Raw genomic sequence first — 20,522 nt, 5'->3', positions numbered from 1 at the left:
AGAACTAACTTAAAATACCTTGTTCAAAAATTTTAAGTAACACTTACATTTGCTGTTCAGGTGTTTGAAAGTTAACTTTTCTTCTCTGCATAGTAAACACTGGCATTTTTATCTGTTTGATTATTCAAAGTGGTGCTTTCCGTGTATTCTTGGTTGCAAAGATTTGAACTGCTTCCTGCTCAAGGTCCATAGTCTGGGCCAGCTCATGCTCTATTGAGATGGTTGCAAGGCTGACCAGCCTCTCCTATGTCATTGTGGAGCATAGATGTGTTTTTTATTAACTTCAGTTTGGAGAAGCTGCGCTCTCCACTGGAAACAGGAAGTGTTATAAGTATGCGGAGAGCAACAAAAGCATTTGGAAAGAGGGTGGTCATCTTATTTGTGCACATATATTCCAGAACAGCCTTTGGAGTTGATCCTGCTGAAATGTATCTTGAAAGGGCTTTCAGTTCATCCCCTAAATCACTCGCATCAATATCGCGCATGTCATCATGTGTCAACACTGTCTCTAGTGCCCTGCATTGCTGGTGTAGGTCTTCTTCAGGTATAGTGAAGAGTTTTGGAATATCATACAACAAATATACTGCAGTGTTCCCTGAGCTGCATGAAACATTCTTCAACTGACTGTATTGCACAATCTAGCACCTGGTTAAAGAATTCAACTTTGAATTGTTGTTTGGGGTCTCTTATGGGATTATCCCATGCCTTGTAATCAAAATGTCGTCTTCTTCGGTGACTCTTGTATTCTTGATTGGGTGGGAAAATAGCTTCAGTGTGAAGTTCCTCTGCCGACTTCTGTGCACTCTTCAGAACGTTTTGAAATCCCTCATCTGACCGGTAAGACTGCAGGTATGACTTTGCTTTGTCCAGTTGTTCCATTGCTCCAGATATATCAAGGTCAACACCTTGGAGTCTCTTGCTTACAACATTTATTTCAAACAGTATGTCATGCCACAACACTAAGCCACACCAAAATTTGAAGTTATGTATATTTCTGGTGATTCCATTTCCCTCTGCCACAGTTCTCCCATGAACAGTTCCTCTCATAGCATTATCCACCATAATGGCATCATCTATCTTCCCAATTTGGTGTTTTATAGGCTTTATCAACTCCACTAAACTTTCCCATCATGTGGCACTCAGTGGTTTCAGTGTCAGAGAGGATGTTCCCAGATGTTGCTTCAAAATTTGCCATCAATGAGTTGATGCAGAAAAAAATACATAGATGCTTTGAATTACATTAAAAAATTCAGCAGCCTCACTGGAAGCTGACGCTGCATCACTGACCACCAAGTTCAATGAAGGAGAACTGCATGGGACAAAAAAGCTCGAGGGTTTAACTCTCGGATCAGTGTCTGCACTCCTCTGTTCTTTCCTCTCATGTTGGCACCATTATCTGACCTCATGTCAGCTATTGCAATGAAGCACATTTGTCATACCAGCTCCTGCAGTATCATCAAGGTCAACAAATTCTAGAAAACTATCTCTGACAGTCACCATTACAGGGACATTTTCACTAGGTTCTGTTTGCTTTACAAAAGTCCATTAAAGTCATTTGTTCCATATGGCTGATGTCAGGTGTGCAATCCAGAGTAACAGAGTAATATCTTGCTGACTTCAGATGGAGTGACCAGATGTACCGATAAAATAAGGACTGTCCCGATATTTAGGTGTTTGTCCCACGTCCTGACATATTTCACTCCTCCAGCAGCACTTGGCTTTTTTTTTTTTTTTTTTTTTTTTTGCTTTGCCAGTGGACCTCCCCCCGCCCCATGTGTCCCGATATTTTCTTCCTCTCATCTGGCCACCCTAACTTCAGATCAGCCACAATCTTCTGTTTGACTTTTGTTGCCAGTAACTGTATGATCTCGTTTGGAATTGTTTTTCCAATGTAGTGGTGTGTGTACATTTCTTGGGTGGTGACTCTTCTTAGATGCTCCTGGAGTACAGCATCAAACTCAGCCATCAGCTCCACAATTTTAAGGAAGTTTCCATTGTTTGGCACATACAGCTGATCGGAAGTACCATGCAGTGCTAGGTTTTGGGTAGCAAGCATTCTCACAATGGCAATGAGCCTTTTCAGAACATTTCGCCAGTAAAGAGACTCTGATGCAATCTTCTCTTGATGCTGATCATCTATGGTGGCCTTTAACCATAGTTTCATCTCAAGCTCTTTCCACCTATGGGATGCTCTCTGGTGATTTGCTGCCTTCTCATGACATGTCAGATTTCTAGCCAGATTTTTCCAGTCCTTTCTTTCTGTAGAACCCAATGTGGCTGGAACATTAGACTGGAAGAGTTTGTAACAAAAACAGCATGCAGCGTTCTGGGTTTTTGAGTACATAAACCATGGCCTCTCCACTTTGTCGTCATTGGGGATTTCACGCCAGTAATGTGTTGGATGGAAACTTCTATTTTCATTGTCTTTGGAGAACATGAAATTTTTCACTTGCTGTGGCCCATGCAGTACAAGGAAGTCCCTCAGGCTACTGCTCAAGTGGGTCCCCAGTCCTGGATCATCCAGACTTAAGGAATTAAACTCAGCAGCAGCTGTTTCTTGCGCCTCCACCACACTCTTCTCTGATCTACACTTTTCTTCAGGAATGTGCAGGGTTACACCCATCTGAGATGGAGATATGGATGCTGCAGTAGCTGCCAGGTCACCTGCACTCTGACTAACTGGAAGATCAGGCATCTCCTCACCACTCACATCCTCACTGGGGCCAGAAGACTCACCATGAACATTTGTGTCTATGTATCTCAGGAGAGCTCCTTCCTGCTTAGATAGAAAAGCTTCCTTTGCTTTCTTTCTTTCTTCTGAATGCTGCCCCATAGGGCATTTTCTTTTCACTCATAACTGCTGTTCTGCACCAGCTATAGTGGCTCTCAACACTCAATTGAAGGGGACAAATAAGCAGGCTGGTAGCATCTTACGGGCTTAACTAGCTCCTACTACTTCAGTTGACTGCCTGTTCTCCTCAAGTGGGTTCAGGGAAGCAGCAGGAAACAGGAAGCTCCCTGAGAAGCTGGTGTGAATCAGTCCAGGCTCCTGGGGGTGCTGGAGAGGTACATAAGAGGCTCCTCCTCCTCTCTCTCCCTGCAGCTCCTGCTGCTTTCTGTTGTTCCCTCTCACTTTTTCTCCTGCCTGCCTGTTATGTCTCTTGTGCCCTCCTTCCTCCAGCACAGCACTCCACCATCTCTGTGCATCTAGAGCAGAGAGAATACATATGCACCAGCAGCAGACACAATTTTCTACACTCTAGGTCCTAGTGGCGCCCCCCACGCACAGTCTGGCACCTGAGGCGGCCGCCTCAGTTTGCCTCATGGTAAGGCCAGCTCTGCCTGCCCTGTTCCCACCTGCTTTTACCCTCCTCACCCATAATTCATTCAGGTTACCTTACCTTCAATTGAGTTTCCTCGTCAGGTTCTGCGTTCAAACATACATTCTATCCTGTAGCCTGAAAAATCCCTCTCTTGACCCTACCTGTCTTCCCAACTACCAGCCGTTTCCCTCCTCCCGTTCACAATGCTGTGCCTGTAGGCACAGCTATGAGCTGGGGGGTGCTGCATAAACTGCACCCCTCCCAGAAAGGCTTGTGCCTCAGAGACCCCCTCAGAGGGTGTGCTCCACAGCAATGCTTATTCACTACTGGCCTCTACCAGCAACACATTACAACATGTCCTGTGCCACCTTAGTTGTCCTGGCCAGGGCATGATCACCCATTCCTTGCACTCCCATCCAGCTTGGGCTCCATCTGCTCTGAGCAGGAGTAAGCAGCTGCACAGCGCTAGAGCACAGAAGTTCTTGGCTCCCAGAAAACTCTGCCTCCTTGCCAAGCCTAACAGCATCCTCTCCACCAAATCTCCTTCATCTGTCTGCTTGCCTGTGACCCAGATGGTCACTCCCACCTCATCCTCCACAAATGAAACTTGGCTGCCTGGTGCTTCTGAAACCAAAATATACCAAGCCCTACCCCAAACTGCCCCCCTAAGGCCTTGTCTATATTGTGTAATAGAATTATTGGTGGCTATAGTTGTCATGAGTGGCAACTCAACCAGTGGTGAATATGATGTTCTAGTCTATACTTCCATTTAAACCATGGTGAGCTCACAACCATTACTGACAGTTCCTATCAGCAGTGCTTCAGTTTGACAGTATGTACCAGGGCTAAGGAGATTTAGACTGGGCTTATTAGAAGAGAATATGCATCAGTTGGCCAAGGCTGATGGAAGTGATACAAGATACACTACTGTGCATTATAAGCAGTTATATACAGTATTACATGTTGCTCCTTTTTTGTGAGTGAGGGAATAAAGTGCACCTAGAGTTCTGCTATCAAGTGGAGCTCATTTGAGTGCTATATGCTGTGCAAGTATGTATTAGCTAAGGTCATTTGCACAAATGACTGATACTAGGGGTGGCCAGAAGAGCTGAGCCTGACCTCTGAACTTCTAATTTCCTTTGTTCTTTTCTTACTTGCTTTTAGTTGGAGTTCTTTGTGTTATCTCATTTCCTTCTGCACTGGACTTGTGGTCTTGTATGATGTGAGTATGTAATCAGAACCCACCCTACCTTGCTAGCAATGATGCACAAAAGGCAAACACATTCAATACATATTTCTGTTCTGTACTTGGAGAGAAGCAAGATGTGCTTGTGTCACATAAGGATGATGAAGTACTTTCCAGTCCATCTACTAGGGGAAGACATTTTTAAATCACCCAAAAACTACACAGGAAGTTCAAAGGGCATAAGCTAACACAGAAATTTCACCCTGTGAGGCCATCCACATATTAAAAGAAGCAGGAGCTTAATGTAGTCTAATGGAAAATCTTCTTGTAAGACTGTTTCAGAATGCATCCTTTCTGATGGGGTCAAAACAAGCAACTCCATTTTGTATTATATAAGCTATAATGGGAACAGGCCTAATTAGGCAACTGGTTGGGAGAGGAATGTTTCTAGCATTCTCACAGTTAGATTACACTGTTTCTTTACAGAAGCCCTGGTTTTGGGACTCAAGAGAATGCTGGGTGGGGTATCCACAGCAGGTAAGTCATCCAGGTGTGTTGGTCCATGTAACAGCAACTCAGAAGGTTCACATAATCTCTTGGCCTTTGTCAGGACCTGTCCCAAGCAGCTGGATGCACCCCTTATCCTGTACTATTTAAGGTAGACCTCAGAGGGCTCTTTACAGATGAGTTACAGCATGTGCCATGGACAGACTGGTAACCACGGCAGGTCTAGGTTTGAGTCCAAAGAATGCAATCACCTGTTAACAGGCAGGCTAACCCTTCAGTTCAGCAGAGGTGTGACTCTGTGTAGACACCCACTTCCACAGACGGTTCATTCAAATCAGTGTAATAAAAAGATCCTACGTGGTAAAAGCAGAATCACCTCCAAGGGCAAGTACATTTCCCCCGTGGAGCTGAACATAGCTGGGCCTTCTGCAAGTCTGCATCCCATTGGTGTAATGGCTGTTTAGACATTCACAAGAGGGGAGAGATGTAAAAGGGCTGTGGCCATGTCAGGACTTAGCCAGCTCTGCACTCCTGCAAGCAAATGGGGGACAAACTAATCTGAGGTGATAAGAAGGATCCTGTTAATGGTGAATAAAACACCAACAAGTCACTTTTGTCAGGGTTCACAAAGATTTCTTAGAGCATGGGAAGGCAAACAGTGCCCTCTCCCAGCTGCTGGAGGATGTGCTGGGGATACAGGCTTCTCCAGTCTGATTTAGGGACATCTCAGCACACTCGGCCTAACATCTTCCCCGAGCCTGACACAGGCTTCCCCAAACCAATCTGCTTTGGTCCTCTTGATGAGGAAGCACCCACAGCTTAACTTGCATCACTCCCTTGATACAGGTGCCTTCTCTGGCTTATTCAGTGAGATGAATTTAACCTGTTAATCTCTCAGTACTGGGCAAAATCTATATACCCCATCTATAAGGGTTAAAACATGTATGCTGTGGTTTCCAATGTCGTTAATGAAACCATGGTTACTGAGAGACAACTAGTTTTTGCCCTTGGGTATTCAAGTGCAATGGAACCTGGGAATGCTATGATCTGTCCCAACAGGGCCTCATTGGATGGAAATGTCAGTTCTGCATCCCCTTCCTTTCTCAGTCAGCTCTAGGCAGCATATCCCCATGGCTGGAGAACTACTGTGAGACTAGGAGTCAGGAGACCTGGGCTTTTTCTGTGACTTCAGCTACTACAGACATGCTGTGTGACACGGTGCAAGTGCCTATTCCCTGCTCCTCAATTTTCCTGTCTTTAAAGTGATATTCTTCAGATAAACATCTTTGTAAAAATGCTTTGAGATCTGCAGAGGCAACCTGGTAGGCAGATGCTAAATATTATTATTGAATATCAACAGTTTAAATCTAAAGCAAAATTATTTATCTATTTAGACTTATAGAAGTGCTGAAAAGGGTTCCTGGGGCAAAAATCGCATGTGATCGTGTAATTAAAGACTATCTTAATCCATACATACAAAGGAGCTGAAGAAAGTTTGCAAAGGCAGTCTTAATCCTGGCACTTCCTGACTTTTGAGTGCTTGACTTTGCAACCCTTTAAATAGAGGGTTGTTTTTTTTTTTTTAGTGTAATATACAGAACTGGGCAGTGTTTTAAAAGAATAGAAACAAGTTTAAAACAACCTACTGATTTGGTAGAAATAAACTGCACCCCTTACTGAACCATGTCATTGTATAACCTTATTACTATTACTCTTTTGTTCCCTCAGTTGTATTGTTTCTTACACCAATTTGTTGAATCTTCTTAACCTAGCCCTATTCCTTATCTTAACCAAGCTGTTCCCTGGGGACAGACCCCTGAATCAAGGCACTATAATAAATCTCAAGTGTTGACTGTGAACTTTAACACCATATTAATGCATGAGGGGCAGGAGGGGGTTCATGTAGTATAATAAATAGCTGTAGCATATCACCTTGTAGGTACTGAAACAAACAACTGTTGGGACCTCAGTGATCCCAGTGCCAAACCCTGGACCACTAGTCTCTGATCCATAGAGCTGGTTGGGAATTTTTCAACAAAACATTTAACAAAACAGAAAATTCCAATTTGGCAAAAACAAAATGTTGTGCATCCTAGAGTTTCTGATTACAATGAGAGGCCAGTAGTGAGGGCACTCAGCTGGGGTGGAAAAGGCCCTAGTTCAAGTCCCTGGTCTAAATCTAGCAGAGGAGGGACTTGAATCTGGGTCGTCCATGTTCCAAGGAAGAGCCCTGCTGGGCAGTTGGCTCTTCTGGGGTTGTGGCTGGGGGTATGTGTCTCCCTCTCAAATATATTTTTTCCATCTAAAGAGGTCGGGTTCATCTCAATACAGATGGGGGGGGGGATTTAAAATCTCAAAATTTTTCACAGAACAAATAGATAATTTCCCACACAGCTCTACTGATTCACTCTTTAATCACTGCTATAGCTGCTTACTGAATTCCCTATGCCCAAGTAAATCGTTTCAGACACCGCTGCAAAGAGAACCAGAGCTGAATACGTTTACTATCTGCCCTTCCCCATGGCTTATGCATTAACTAAGCCTCTTTGTTTTGCTGTTGCAGCCACTACAGCGCTCTATGTACTGGTACTACATGATGGAACTCACCTTTGCCTTGGCACTGACTTTCACCATGGCCTTTGATGTGAAAAGAAAGGTGAGAGGAAGTACTCAGATTCTAGACAGCGATGTGTGAGATATAACTGGCCAGCCAGAGGTTATCTGGGGTCCGATCCAAAGTAACAAAGTCAGGGACCTATCCAGCACCCTCCCACTTCTTTCAGCTCTGCACGCTCACAACTGTCTATCTGCCTCATCAGTCTGTCAGTGACCCACACTTCAGCCTGTGGGGAGATTCACCCCAATCTGTTTTAAACGCTCTGCATCCTATAGACCCTCCCTTCAAAGGCCAGTTTGGGAGATGCTTAGATTCTAGTGTGGTAAGTTCAGTATGGATCAATAGATAGATGCAGACAGAAATTATCCCTTTCCTTAGAGGGTTAATTTTCCCCACTCAGTGTTGACAGGAGGGTAAATCTATCCATTTCAGCAGAGAAGTTTTTAATTTAATGTCAAGATATATAATTCTGTGGGACTGAGCTAACTCAAAGAGACAGGTTTCAGAGTGGTAGCCGTGTTAGTCTGTATCAGCAAAAAGAATGAGGAGTACTTGTGGCTTAAAGACCCTTAAAGGCTAACAAATTTATTTGAGAGCATATCAATTCATGGCCTCCAAGACAGCCGCACTCCACAGGGCACTTCAGCTAGAGAAATCTACACATAGATTTGTACCAATTTAGTTAAGCCAGTGCAAACCCCTGTGTAGACACTCTTATTTCCGTTTCACTTAAACCTGTTCCTAAAGGTTGGCCTACATTCAGAAGTTGCAGCAGTTTAACTTAAATCAGTTTCAAAACAATTTAGTTAGACCAGTACTTACCCCTCTGCATCCACTTATATCACTTTAAACCTGGCATATATGGGTTTACATTGCACCTGTAATTTACAGGCACAAGCTAAATTGATATAATTCAGGTTTAAATAGCTTTAAGAGTGTTCACAAGTAAAGTGGCCTCAGGTTAACTACATTGGTTTAAAATCACACCTTTAGGTGAACTGACACAATTTTGTGTTTAGACCAGGACTAATCCATTTAAGTTAAATCAAAATAAGCCTGATTTAAAATGAATTAAGGGTTTGTCTACACAGGAAAATTGCACTGGTTTCACCTAAGGACATGGCTACATTTGCAGATGTAGAGCGCTGTGAGTTAAACCAGCCCTCGGAGGCCGCAGCAGGGAAAGCGCTGCCGTGTGTTCACATGGTCAGCTGCAAGCACAGTGGCGTGTGGCCACATTTGCGGCACTTGCAGTGGCATTGGGAGTGGTGCATTATGGGCAGCTATCCCACAGAGCACCTCTTCCCATTCTGGCGCTGTAGCTTATGGGAAGGGGACACAGGAGGCATGGGGCATTCTGGGTCCTGTTCCAATGCCCCGTGATGCATTGCTTTGCAGCCCAGCAATCCCTGTGCTTCCGTCCACATTTGGCGCCATCTTTCAACATTTTTTGTACTGCGTGCTCTGTCTTCCCTTTCTGTCTGCAGGAATGGATCCCAAACTGCTGAGGAATATGCTGATGGGTCTTGCCAGCACGTCACAAATTGCAGTCAAGTTACTCCTTAAGCTACAAACTGACAGTGAGGAGTCCAACAGTGTCGACTTGCATAACGCATACAAATCAATGAATGAAAATCAAAAAGTGCAGGAGTGGCAGGAGAGTGAAAGGAGGCTCCGCCAGCAGAATGCGGATCACTGGCACCAAAGTACAGAGCGGCTGAGCCCCTTAGCCCTGCTCTCTGGCTGTTCAAATTCAGCCTCCAGGTGTTGAACCTCTGAGTTCCATGCCTGAGTGAAGCTTTCACCCTTCCCTCTACAAATGTGATGTAGAGTACAGCACGCCGCTATAACCGTGGGGATGTTGTCATTGGCCAGGTCCAGCTTCCCATACAGACAGCGCCAGCAGTCCTTTAAATGGCCAAAAGCACACTCCACAGTCATTCTGCACCGACTCAGCCTGATGAACTGCTCCTTGCAGCTGTCAAGGCTCCCTGTGTAGGGTTTCATGAGCCACAGCATTAAAGGGTAAGCAGGGTCTCCAAGGATCACAATGGGCATTTTGACTTCCCCTATGGTGATCTTCTGGTTTGGGAAGAAAGTCCCTGCTTGTAGCTTCCTGAACAGGCCTGTGTTCCAAAAGATGCGTGCGTCATGCATCTTTCCAGACCAACCTGCGTTAATGTCCATGAAATGCCCATGGTGATCCACAAGTGACTGGAGAACCATAGAGAAATACCCCTTCCGATTAACATACTCGAAGACTAGATGGGCTGGTGCCAGAATTGGAATATGCGTCCCATCTATAGCCCCTCCGCAGTTAGGGAAACCCATTTGTGCAAAGCCAGCCACAATGTCACACACGTTGCCCACAGTTCTTCTGAGCAGGATGCGATTAATGGCCCTGCACACTTGTACCAAAACAATTCCAATGGTAAACTTTCCCATTCCAAACTGGTAAATGACCAATTGGTAGCTGTCTGGAGTTGCCAGCTTTCAGATTGCAATAGCCACCCACTTCTCCACCGTCAGGGCAGCTCTCAATCGCATGTCCTTGTGCCGCAGGGTGAGGGCGAGCTCCCCACACAGTCCCATGAAAGTGGCTTTTCTCATGCAAAAATTCTGCAGCTGCTGCTCATCATCCCAGACTTGCATGATGTGATCCCACCACTCAGTGCTTGTTTCCAAGCCCAAAAGTGGCGTTCCACTGTGGTGAGCATGTCTGTGAATGCCACAAGCAATCTTGTGTTGTATGTGTTCTGCGAGTCAACATCATCGGACTCCTCAATGTCAGTTTGTAGCTTAAGTAGTAACTCGACTGCAATTCATGACATGCTGGCGAGACCCATCAGCATATTCCTCAACAGTTCGGGATCCATTCCCGCAAACAGAAAGGGAAGACCGAGCACGCAATACAAAAAACATTGAAAGATGGCGCCAAATGTGAACAGAAGCACAGGTTTTACTGGGATGCAAAGCGATGCATCATGGGACATTGGAACAGGACCCAGAATGCCCCGCGCCTCCTGTGTCCCCTTCCTACAAGCCACAGCACTATAATGGGAAGAGGTGCTCTGTGGGATACCTTCCCATAATTCACTGCTCCCAATGCTACTGCAAATGTGGCCATGCCAGTGCACTTGCAGCTGACAGTGCTTTCCCTGCTGCAGTCTCCAAGGGCTGGTTTAACTCAAAGCACTCTACAGCTGCAAGTGTAGCCATGCCCATATTCTCAGTCATTTTTCTGCATCTAACTCATGTCATGTCTGGGAAGCCAGGTGAGATCCCAGTATATCTAGAGAGTTTAGATTATCTAGAGACAGTTTCTAAACACTGGAAAGGCAGCAGTATCCCTTGTGCTGGTACCTGCAGTTTGTCACAAAACTGGAACTCAATCTGTCGTCTTATTCCAGGACTTTAAGGAACAAATGGTGCACCACGCAACTACCATCATCCTGATCAGTTATTCATACTGTGCCAATTACCTCCGGATTGGGTCTTTGGTGATGTTGCTCCATGTTTCTTCCACTGCTCTCCTAGAGGTAGGTTATTCACTGGTTATAAAATAGCTGTGGCCAGGGCCAGCTCTAGCATTTTTGACTCCCCAAGCAGGAGGAAAAAAAAAAGCCGCGATCACAAGCGGCGGCAGCTCTAGCGCCGCTTCATTCTACGGCGGCAATTCGGTGGCAGGTTCTTCACGCCGAGAGGGAGTGTCGGCCCCGCCGCCGAATGGACGGACGTGCAGCCCCCCCTTCAACCTGCTTGCTAGGCTGGTGCCTGGAGCCAGCCCTGGCAATGGCACTTGGGCTTCCTTTCTTAGAACATATACTCCTGTTGCACTGTAATGATACATTGCAATATCCCTTCCATGCTGTCTCCATTTTCTTGGTTTATTTTCATAGAATTGGAGGACTGGAAGGGACCTCAAGAGGTCGTCTAGTCCAGTCCCCTGCATTTTATTTTGTTATCTCTAAAAGGAAATGCTAAGAGAAGTTTTAAAAAGAACTCTAAGCAGCATTTTGTGTTGGGTGAAATAGTTCAGTCTCTTGTGTCGGACAATGTTAGGTTCTGATCCTGCTCTCTTATACACGTGCTTAGCAACACAAGTGACTCCACTTCCAACTAACTCAGCTTTCATTCTGGAAAAGTCAGAGTATTTCACCAAAGAAATAACCTAGATGATTCAACTGTCCTCCGATGAGCAATTATGTCAAATTTAGAAATTGAATGTATTTATTTTTATTTTATTTATTAAATTGTGAAATAGAGGGATTTTAGTCCTGCTTTGAGTGTAAACTTCAGCACAATCTTCACTATGGAATCTCTACTAGAACTTCCAAATTACTGTCACTATCTTTTTAAGAGTGACAGCTTCTGGTGACATTTGATTAGATTATATAGATCCTTGGGCCCAAATTTTCCAAAGTCACCACTGACTCTGCATGCCCCGGTTTTTGGGTGCCTAGCTTTAAACCCCTCAGTTTCAGAGTTGCTGAGCCCCTGCAGCTCCCATTGATTTCACGTGGGGCTGAGGGCTTCATTACCTCTGAAAATCAGACTCAGGTGTCACAAGCTGGATGCCCAAAATCAGTGGCCAGTGGGAAATTTGGTTATGTGCAGCCTTAGGAATGTTTCCTTCTGTTTTACTGTGCATGCTGGCTTGAGTCCCTCTTCACAAAGAGTGGGTTTACGCACACTGCATGGATGCAGTTCAAAGTCTCAGAATACCTAGCAATCACCAAGAGTTTGAAACTTGTTTCTAGTTAGCTGGGTGAACATGTAGTCCAATCCCAAGCAAACATACAGCAGACTCACTGTAGTTTAGACACTTACACAGTTTACAAACCTGGGCATGTTCTCTCTTACAAGCATTAGAATTAAAATGACCAGGCTGTCATCTGCCTTATAGGTTATAAATGTGTAAAGTCTGTGTTTTTTATCAAGTAAAAATTTATGGATACATATTACTACTTCTCCAGCTCGTTTGGTGATTCATGATTTGGTGCTTTTTCTAGACAAGTATCAGCTTTAGAAGGAATTACTATTATTGGGTCTGATTCTCTGTGCCTGGCACCTTGTGTCACCAGTGATACCTGTGCAAAGTGTGGGCAAAATGCTGCCATTCTGATCTCAGAGCATTGTACACTCATTTTGCCCTGGGGTAAATGAAGACACAAGCAGGTCAGACGGGTGAAAGTCAGTTTCTCGCTCCTGAAAAGACCTAGATAAACATTGTCCCTGGAGCAGGAAAAACTCTCTGGAAAACACCTGAAAGTACTTTATTAAATAAAATTCAGGGCATAGTATGTAAAGAGTTCCACCTCTCTCAGGAAATGTAATTTCCTGCACTTACTTAGGATCTCCACCTTGTCCAGGATGTGCTGCCTGCAGGTTTGAAAGGGGAGTTAAATTCCTATGACCCATCTTTGGCCTCTGAGATTGAGGGCTGAATGTCACACTGTGCCTCACTGCGCTGTGTGGGTGTTCACGGTGCTGTCACACACTGGCTGACAATAATGGCTTGTTTCTTCTCTCCCCAGCTAACCAAGTTGCTTCATTACTTGAACTGGAGACGCGCAAGCCACCTTCTCTTCTTAACTTTCTCGTCCGTTTTCCTTGTTACTCGGCTCATCGTTTTCCCATGCAGGTGAGCCTTGGCTTTACTGCAGGTTTCTTCAGGTTTTCTTCAAATGCGCCTCCCATGGAGTATTCCAGAGTCACCAGGGACTTGCCTGGCTTGCCCAGCTCCCATCGAGTAGTTCAAAGCTCCTTGGGGGGCAAGGTTGATCCCACTGGGTCCTGACCCTGTTGAATCTGGGATAATTTTAAAAATGATTGATTTATTTTCCCTTTGATAAATAAACACATAAAATATCAGGGTTGGAAGGGACCTCAGGAGGTCATCTAGTCCAACCCCCTGCTCAAAGCAGGACCAATCCTGGAAGAGGGAGAAAACTTGTTCACCTTAGCCTCTAAGGATAGAACAAGAAGCAATGGGCTTAAACTGCAGCAAGGGAGGTCTAGGTTGGACATTAGGAAAAAGTTCCTAACTATCAGGGTGGTGAAACACTGGAATAAATTGCCTAGGGAGGTTGTGGAATCTCCATCTCTGGAGATATTTAAGAGTAGGTTAGATAAATGTCTATCAGGGATGGTCTAGACAGTATTTGGCCCTGCCATGCGGGCAGGGGACTGGACTCAATGACGTCCTCAAGGTCCTTTCTAGTCCTAGAATCTATGAATCCCTAGACAGATTTTTTTTACCCCAGTTCCCTAAATGGCCCCCTCAAGGATTGAACTCCTAACCCTGAATTTAGCAGGCCAATGCTCAAACCACTGAGCTATCCCTGCCTGCTCACTTGCCTACCCCCTTTCCTTTCCTTTGTTTGGTTAGGCTGAACAAGCCAAGCTCTTTGAGTCTCCTCTGATAAGGTAAAAAGCAACAGAGGGTCCTGTGGCACCTTTAAGACTAACAGAAGTATTGGGAGCATAAGCTTTTGTGGGTAAGAACCCGTTCTTACCCACAAAAGCTTATGCTCCCAAAACTTCTGTTAGTCTTAAAGGTGCCACAGGACCCTCTGCTTTTTACAGATTCAGACTAACACGGCTACCCCTCTGATACTCTGATAAGGTAGGTTTTCCATTCTTCTGATCATCCTAGTATCCCTTCTCTGCACCTGTTCCAGTTCAAATTAATCTTCCTTAAACATGGGAGACCAGAACTGCACACCATATTCCAGATGAGGTCTCACCAGTGCCTTGTATAATGGTACCAACACTTCCCTGTCTCTACTGGAAATACTTTGCCTGATGCATCCTAGGACTTCATTAGCCTTTTTCATGGCCACTTCACATTGGGGGTTCAGAGTCATCCTGTAATCAGCCAATAGACCCAGGTCTTTCTCCTCTGTCACTTCCAACTGATACATCCCCAGCTTATAGCAAACCCCCTTGCTGTTAGTCCCTAAGTGCATGACCTTGCATTTTGTGCTATTACATTTCTATTACTCCAGTTTACAAGATCATTCAGATCTTCTTGTATGATATTCTGGTCCTCCGCCGCATTGACAATACCCCCCAACTTTGTGTCACCTGCTAATTTTATTCGCACATTCCCACTTAATGTCCTCGGCACAAAAATGAACATGTTAAATAAGATTGGTTCCAAGGCCGATCCCCGAGGAACTCCACTATTAACATCCCTTTGTTTAGGCATTGGGCCATGCCTAGATTAGCTCTAATCTCTACCATCCTCAGTGATTAGCAGTCCCACTTCTTCTTTCCTTGTTTTCATTTTATTTGAGTATAGAACATTTTACTGTTGGTTTTAATCTCCTTTGCAAGGTCCAACTCTGCTTGGCTTATGGCAGTTCTCACTTTTCCCCTATGCTTTCTGACTTCCAAGTGGTATCTTTCCTTGCTGATCATCCCATCTTCCATTCCTTGTAGGTTTTCTGCTTTCTCTTAAACAGGTGATTAAAATGCTTGTTCATCCAGTTTGGTCTGCAACCCTTCCCTATGAATTTTTTCTGCTTGCTTGGGATGCAGGCTTCAGCTAGCTTCTGCAACTTTGACTTAAAGTAATTCCAAGCCTCCTCCACATTCAGATCCTTGAGTTCTTCTATCCAGTCCAATTTTTGTTTATCCTTCTATTTAGTTTAAACGGAATTAGCTGATGATCACTTGAACCAAGGCTGCCCCCAGTTCTTCTGTGAGGTCCTTACTACTCACCAAAACCAAATCTAAAATGGCATCTCTTCTTGTTGATTCAGTGACTATTTGGTGAAGAAATCTGTCAGTTATCACATCCAGAGATATCTGGGTCGTACCATTATTAATAGCACTTGTCCTCCAATCTATATTTGGGAAATTAAAGTCTCCCATAATCACACAATTCCCAGTAGTATTTATTTCATTAAAAACATTAAAGAGGTCTCTGTCCAGATCCAGATCAGATCCTGGGGGTCTGTAGCACACCCCAAGCATAGCCCAGGGGAACCTCTAGTAGCTTTCTTCCCCAAAGTGATTTTGGCCCAAACAGACTGTTTTATCCATTCCATCATTTCTATTTTTTTACAGTCTATCTCGTCATTAATATACAGAGCTTCTCCACCATCTTTACCTTTATTCTGTTTTTTTCTGAACCGCACATACCCTTCAGTACCTGTGCTACAGCCATGACTACTATTCCACCATGTTTCTATTACCCCTCTAATATCTGGTTTCACTTCCTGCACCAGTATTTCTAATTCCTCTATTTTGTTACCCAAGCTCCTTGCACTGGGGTACAGACATCTTAGTTGTTGCTGCTTGACTTCGCTCACATTCCTCACCCATTTGGGTACAGTCATTCTTCAGAATCACCTTGTATCACCCACCTGACTGTTAGTGTCATTGGTATCAGCACAACCTTTCCTCTTGATGTCCATTCTCCTACCCATTGCTGTTCCTTTCTCCTTTGCCGTATCCTCTCTTACTTGATCTTCCTCCCTCTCAATGTTAAAATCAGACGTGAAGATTACATGAGCATCTCTTCCAAGTTCCTAGTTTAAAGCTCTTTTAATCAGTTGTGCCAACCTCCATCCCAGAAGTCTATTTCCCTCCCTATTCAGGTGAAGTCCATCCCATGAGAAGTCGTTTGTTCATGAATGCCTTCCAGTGGTCAAACATCCCAAAGCCCTCCTTATGCCTGAGCCATCTATTGATTACCATAATCTTGTCTTGCCTTTGTTCTCCTCCTCCAGGGACAGGTAGAATCCCACTGAAGATCACCTGAGCCTCCATTTCCTTAAGCATCTTCCCCAGCCTGGCATAGTCTCCCTGGATGTGTTCCAGTGAGAATCTAGCTGTCATTGTCCTTCACATGGGAACAAATCAGTTAATTCTTTTCTGCTCCCATTAGGATCCTCTTCCGTCTCAGGTCCACATCCTGTATCTTCACTCCTGGCAGACAGCACACCCCTCTATTCTCTGGATCAGCTCTGGTGACACACCTGCCAGTTTTTCTTAGTAGGGAGTCCCCAGTCACATAGACCTGCCTCTTCCTGGTGATGGTGCAATTCTCCAGCCTTCCTCCTGTTTTCTTTCAGGCTGCAAGTCCTCTTGTCTTTTGTTCTCATTTCCAATCTTCTGTGAGTCATCCTCTGTCCTCCTAGGGCTCCAAACTCTGGCTATCTCCATTGAGTCTTCCCCTCTTCTTGTAGGGCTAGCCGCTCTTCTCTTCCTCCTGGCCCTCCGACCTTCTGTTAGTGCCTCCTGTGCCCCTTCTTCATTCTCCAACTCAGCAAACCTGCTCCTGAGCTCTGTTTCTCCTTCACTAGTCAGTCTTTTCCTCTGCCTGGTTCTTGTAGTGATGGGCTACCACTGGCCCCTTTCCTCACCCAGCCATCTCCCGTCACAGTTCTCCAGTCCAGCCTGCATCTGCAAGTCTTGACATTTCCCTTCAGTCTCGTCTTGCCATCCCTCATCATCTGCCTGAATCCCCTACGAAACTCAACCATAGTAACCACCTGCATCTCCAAACTTCAGATCTTCTGTTCCATCAGCTCTATCAGGCAGCACTTCATACAAACAAAGCTCTTTTTTTCAGGGACCTGCTCCAGGATCATGTACATCCTGTAGCTTCCACTTCTGGTCCTCTTAATTGTCTCTTCCATTGCTTGGGTCACTACCATTTCTGCCTCGGTGTCTGTCAGTCTTCCCACCTAAAGTCCTGTCAAGGAAAAAGAAAAGCAAAACAAAAAAACCCAAACACCGACACCACACATTTCTCCCCTCTCCCCCCCACCCCCCCGCCCTTTCCCAACTCCCATGCAAAATCCCCTGTTTACAGCTGTGACTGGACAGGAAGCAGCAGCTGGCTGGGCCGGAGCTGAACATGAGTCAAGTCCCGCCCCAAGCCGAGCTGAGCCAGCCAGCCAGCACCATGTAGTGACCCATACTGCTACTCCCCAGGACAGGATCGGCCTACCACCTCCCCACCCTGTCCACAAGGGAACCAGCCTGCTAACCCCCATGACAGGAACCGCCTCAGCATGGAGGTGGGAAGGGAGAAGCCCACTCTGCCTTCCTGCTATTGGGGGGGGAAAAAATGCAGCAATACACCAGGGACTCAATGGCTGTGCATATCCCATGAAAATCCAGCATTCACTCGGGACACTGGCGTGAATTTAAACAAAAAAATCTGATTTTTCTCAGCCTTAACCATGATTCCAAAATCCTTTTCAGAGTCACTGCTTCTTAGGATGGAATTCCCCCACCTGGTAACTGTGGCCAACAGTCTTTGTTCCCAGCTGTATAACTTACATTTGGCTGTATTAAAATGTACATTGTTTGTTTGTGTCCAGCTTCCCAAGTGATCCTGATCACACTGAATCAGTGATCTGGTCTCTTCTTTATTTACCACTTCCCCCAGTTTTTGTGTCATCCACAAACTTTATCAGTGATTTTATGTTTTATTACAGGCTATTGAGGAAAGTGTTAAACAGCCCAGGGCCAAAAACCAATCACTGCATGACCCCACTAGAAATAACCCAGTTGATAATGATTCCTCACTTAGCTAAAAGTGTAACTATGTCAGTGAGCCAGTTTGTAGTCCATTTAATGTGTGCTATGTTAATTTTGTATCATTCTAGTTTCTTAATCAAATATCATATGATGCCAACTCAGATACCTTACATCAACACTATCAACCAAACTTGTAATCTCATAAAAATTATATCAAGTTAGTCTGACAGTATCTATTCTCCATAAACCAATGCTGATTGACATTAGTTGTATTACATTCCTTTAATTTTTTATTAATGAGTCCTATATAAGCCTCTCCATCATCTTGCCCAGGATTGATGTCTGTCTGATAGGCTTATCATTACCCAGGTCATCCCATTTACTCTCGTTAAATTTTGGCACAACATTAGGTTTCTTCCAGTCTCTGGAACTTCTCCAGTATTCCAAAACTTACTGAAAATCAACATTAATGGTCCAATAAGCTCCTCAGCCAGCTCTTATAAAATTCTTGGATAGAAGTTATCCAACTAAAAAATGTCTAAGTTTAGTAGCTGTTGTTTAATATCTTCCTGTGTTACTGCTGAAATTGAAAGTTTTCACCATCATCGTATGACATGACTACACCATTTTCCCCCCAAATACAGAGCAGAAATATTTATTGAACACTTCTGACTTTCTCCATTATTACTGACATGTTGGAGTCCCAAGGTCTAGTCCCTGCTCTATCTATCTATTCAAAGTGGAACAACTTCAACAGGAGAGATTGATACAGAACCATACCTGAAACCGCAATAGCCTGGTGTTCAGGAGATGGGAGACCCAAATTACAGTCCCTGCTACAAATAAGGCAGAGCAGATGTTTGAAAACAGATCTCCCATATCCCAGATGAGTGCCCTAATCACTGGGCTGTTGGCTACAAGGGGGAGTAGGGGTAACAGTCTCTCTCTTTTTGTGGCTTTTGGGGGGAGAGAGAACTGACTTGGTTTAGGTGCCTAATTCCAGGAGAAGGTTCATGATTGTGGGCCTCAAGCAAAGCTCCTCCCTCCAGCCTAGAGTTAGGCACCTAACTACCTTTACGGGTGGGATTTAGGTCACACCCCTCTCTGGGATTTCCTCCTGGCTAATTTAGGTAGATCCCCATTCAGCTTGCTGACTTCTATGTCCCCTTTTCTTAGGTGCCTAACTCTCCTCGTACCTTGTACAGGGAGCCTGGGTGCCCGGCTTGGGGCTGATGGTGCCACTGGGTACCTAACACTAAGGTGTTTCAGCACCTATGTCCTATTGGGGAACTAGCCCTAAGTGACCACCAGAAAATCAATGTTCAGGAAGGGTTAGCAATCTTGTCCCATTAAAATTAAACAAGTAAAACACACATCCAGTGTCTCTGGACACTTCCTGTAATTGTCTCACCATCTGGGTTTGTTGCTATAGCAATTTCCTAACCTTACTAAGAGCCTTGAAAACTCCTAATTATTTCTTTTGGCTTAAACTCCCAATGTGATGCTGTGAGTAAGAGGCTAATGTGCTGTTTGAATGTATGAATAGGAATTTCAGGGAGTAGGGAGGTGGTATTGCTTCTGCATACAATATTGATGAGACCATTCCTGGAATATTCTATCCAGTTCTGGTGTCCTCACTTCAAAAAGATGTTGAAGAATTTGAAAGAGTTCAGAAAAGAGTCACAAGAACGATTCAAGGTCTGGAAAATCTGCCTTACAGTAAGAGATTTAAGAAGCTCAATCTATTTATCTTATCAAGGACGAAATTAAGAGGTGACTTGAGCATAGTCTACAATTGCCAACATGGGGAAAAGATTTCTGATGGCAGAGGGCTCTTAAATCTCACAGATCAAAGTGTAATAATATCCAGTGGCTGGAAGTTGAAGGTAGACAAATTCAAACTGGAAATAAGGTGCCAGTATTTAAGTGATGATAATTAACCATTGGAACAAGTTGTCTAGAGAGTTGATAAATTTTTCATTACTGAAAGTCTTTATCTCAAGATTGGAGGGCTTTCTGAGGTGCACACGTCAGTTATGGATGTGATACAGGATTTACTGAGTGAGGTTCTATGGCCTTCCTATGCACTAGATGATCATAATGGTCCCTTTTGGCAGTAAAATCTATGAAATGCATCAATTTATATCAGACTTTGTATCTTCAACTTTTGTTTATTTTATAAATAGTTTCATATGTCAGGGTGACCTAATTGTTTGTTACCTTTCATTTGCTTTGGACAATTTAAGACATTCATCCAGTGTAAAGGCCACAACTGGCACAACAGAACTGACCTGAACTTCCACCCAGACCTGGAACTGAACACTCTGCGGTTAGCCTCTTGCTATTGCTGCTTAGATCTCATACCTGTTCTTGACTGAGTTTGTCT

At 44.5% G+C, this 20,522-nt stretch overlaps 1 protein-coding gene across 1 annotated transcript in view; it reads left to right on the top strand.

Annotated features, from left to right (window-relative positions):
• LOC128828746 (ceramide synthase 2-like) overlaps window positions 1-20,522 on the top strand; it is a 60,687-nt gene that overhangs the window by 31,834 nt on the left and 8,331 nt on the right. Inside the window, exons 4-8 of the mRNA XM_054013669.1 lie at window positions 4,488-4,545; window positions 4,996-5,046; window positions 7,580-7,672; window positions 11,044-11,172; window positions 13,171-13,277. Coding sequence (XP_053869644.1) covers window positions 4,488-4,545; window positions 4,996-5,046; window positions 7,580-7,672; window positions 11,044-11,172; window positions 13,171-13,277 — 438 coding nt within the window. The remainder of the gene's footprint in view (window positions 1-4,487; window positions 4,546-4,995; window positions 5,047-7,579; window positions 7,673-11,043; window positions 11,173-13,170; window positions 13,278-20,522) is intronic.

The sequence above is a fragment of the Malaclemys terrapin genome, chromosome 24 (genome assembly GCF_027887155.1).
Source record: "Malaclemys terrapin pileata isolate rMalTer1 chromosome 24, rMalTer1.hap1, whole genome shotgun sequence".
Taxonomy (NCBI): Eukaryota; Metazoa; Chordata; order Testudines; family Emydidae; genus Malaclemys; species Malaclemys terrapin.
The sequence above is the reverse complement of the archived record's forward strand: the minus strand, read 5'-3'. Positions and strand labels throughout refer to the sequence as shown.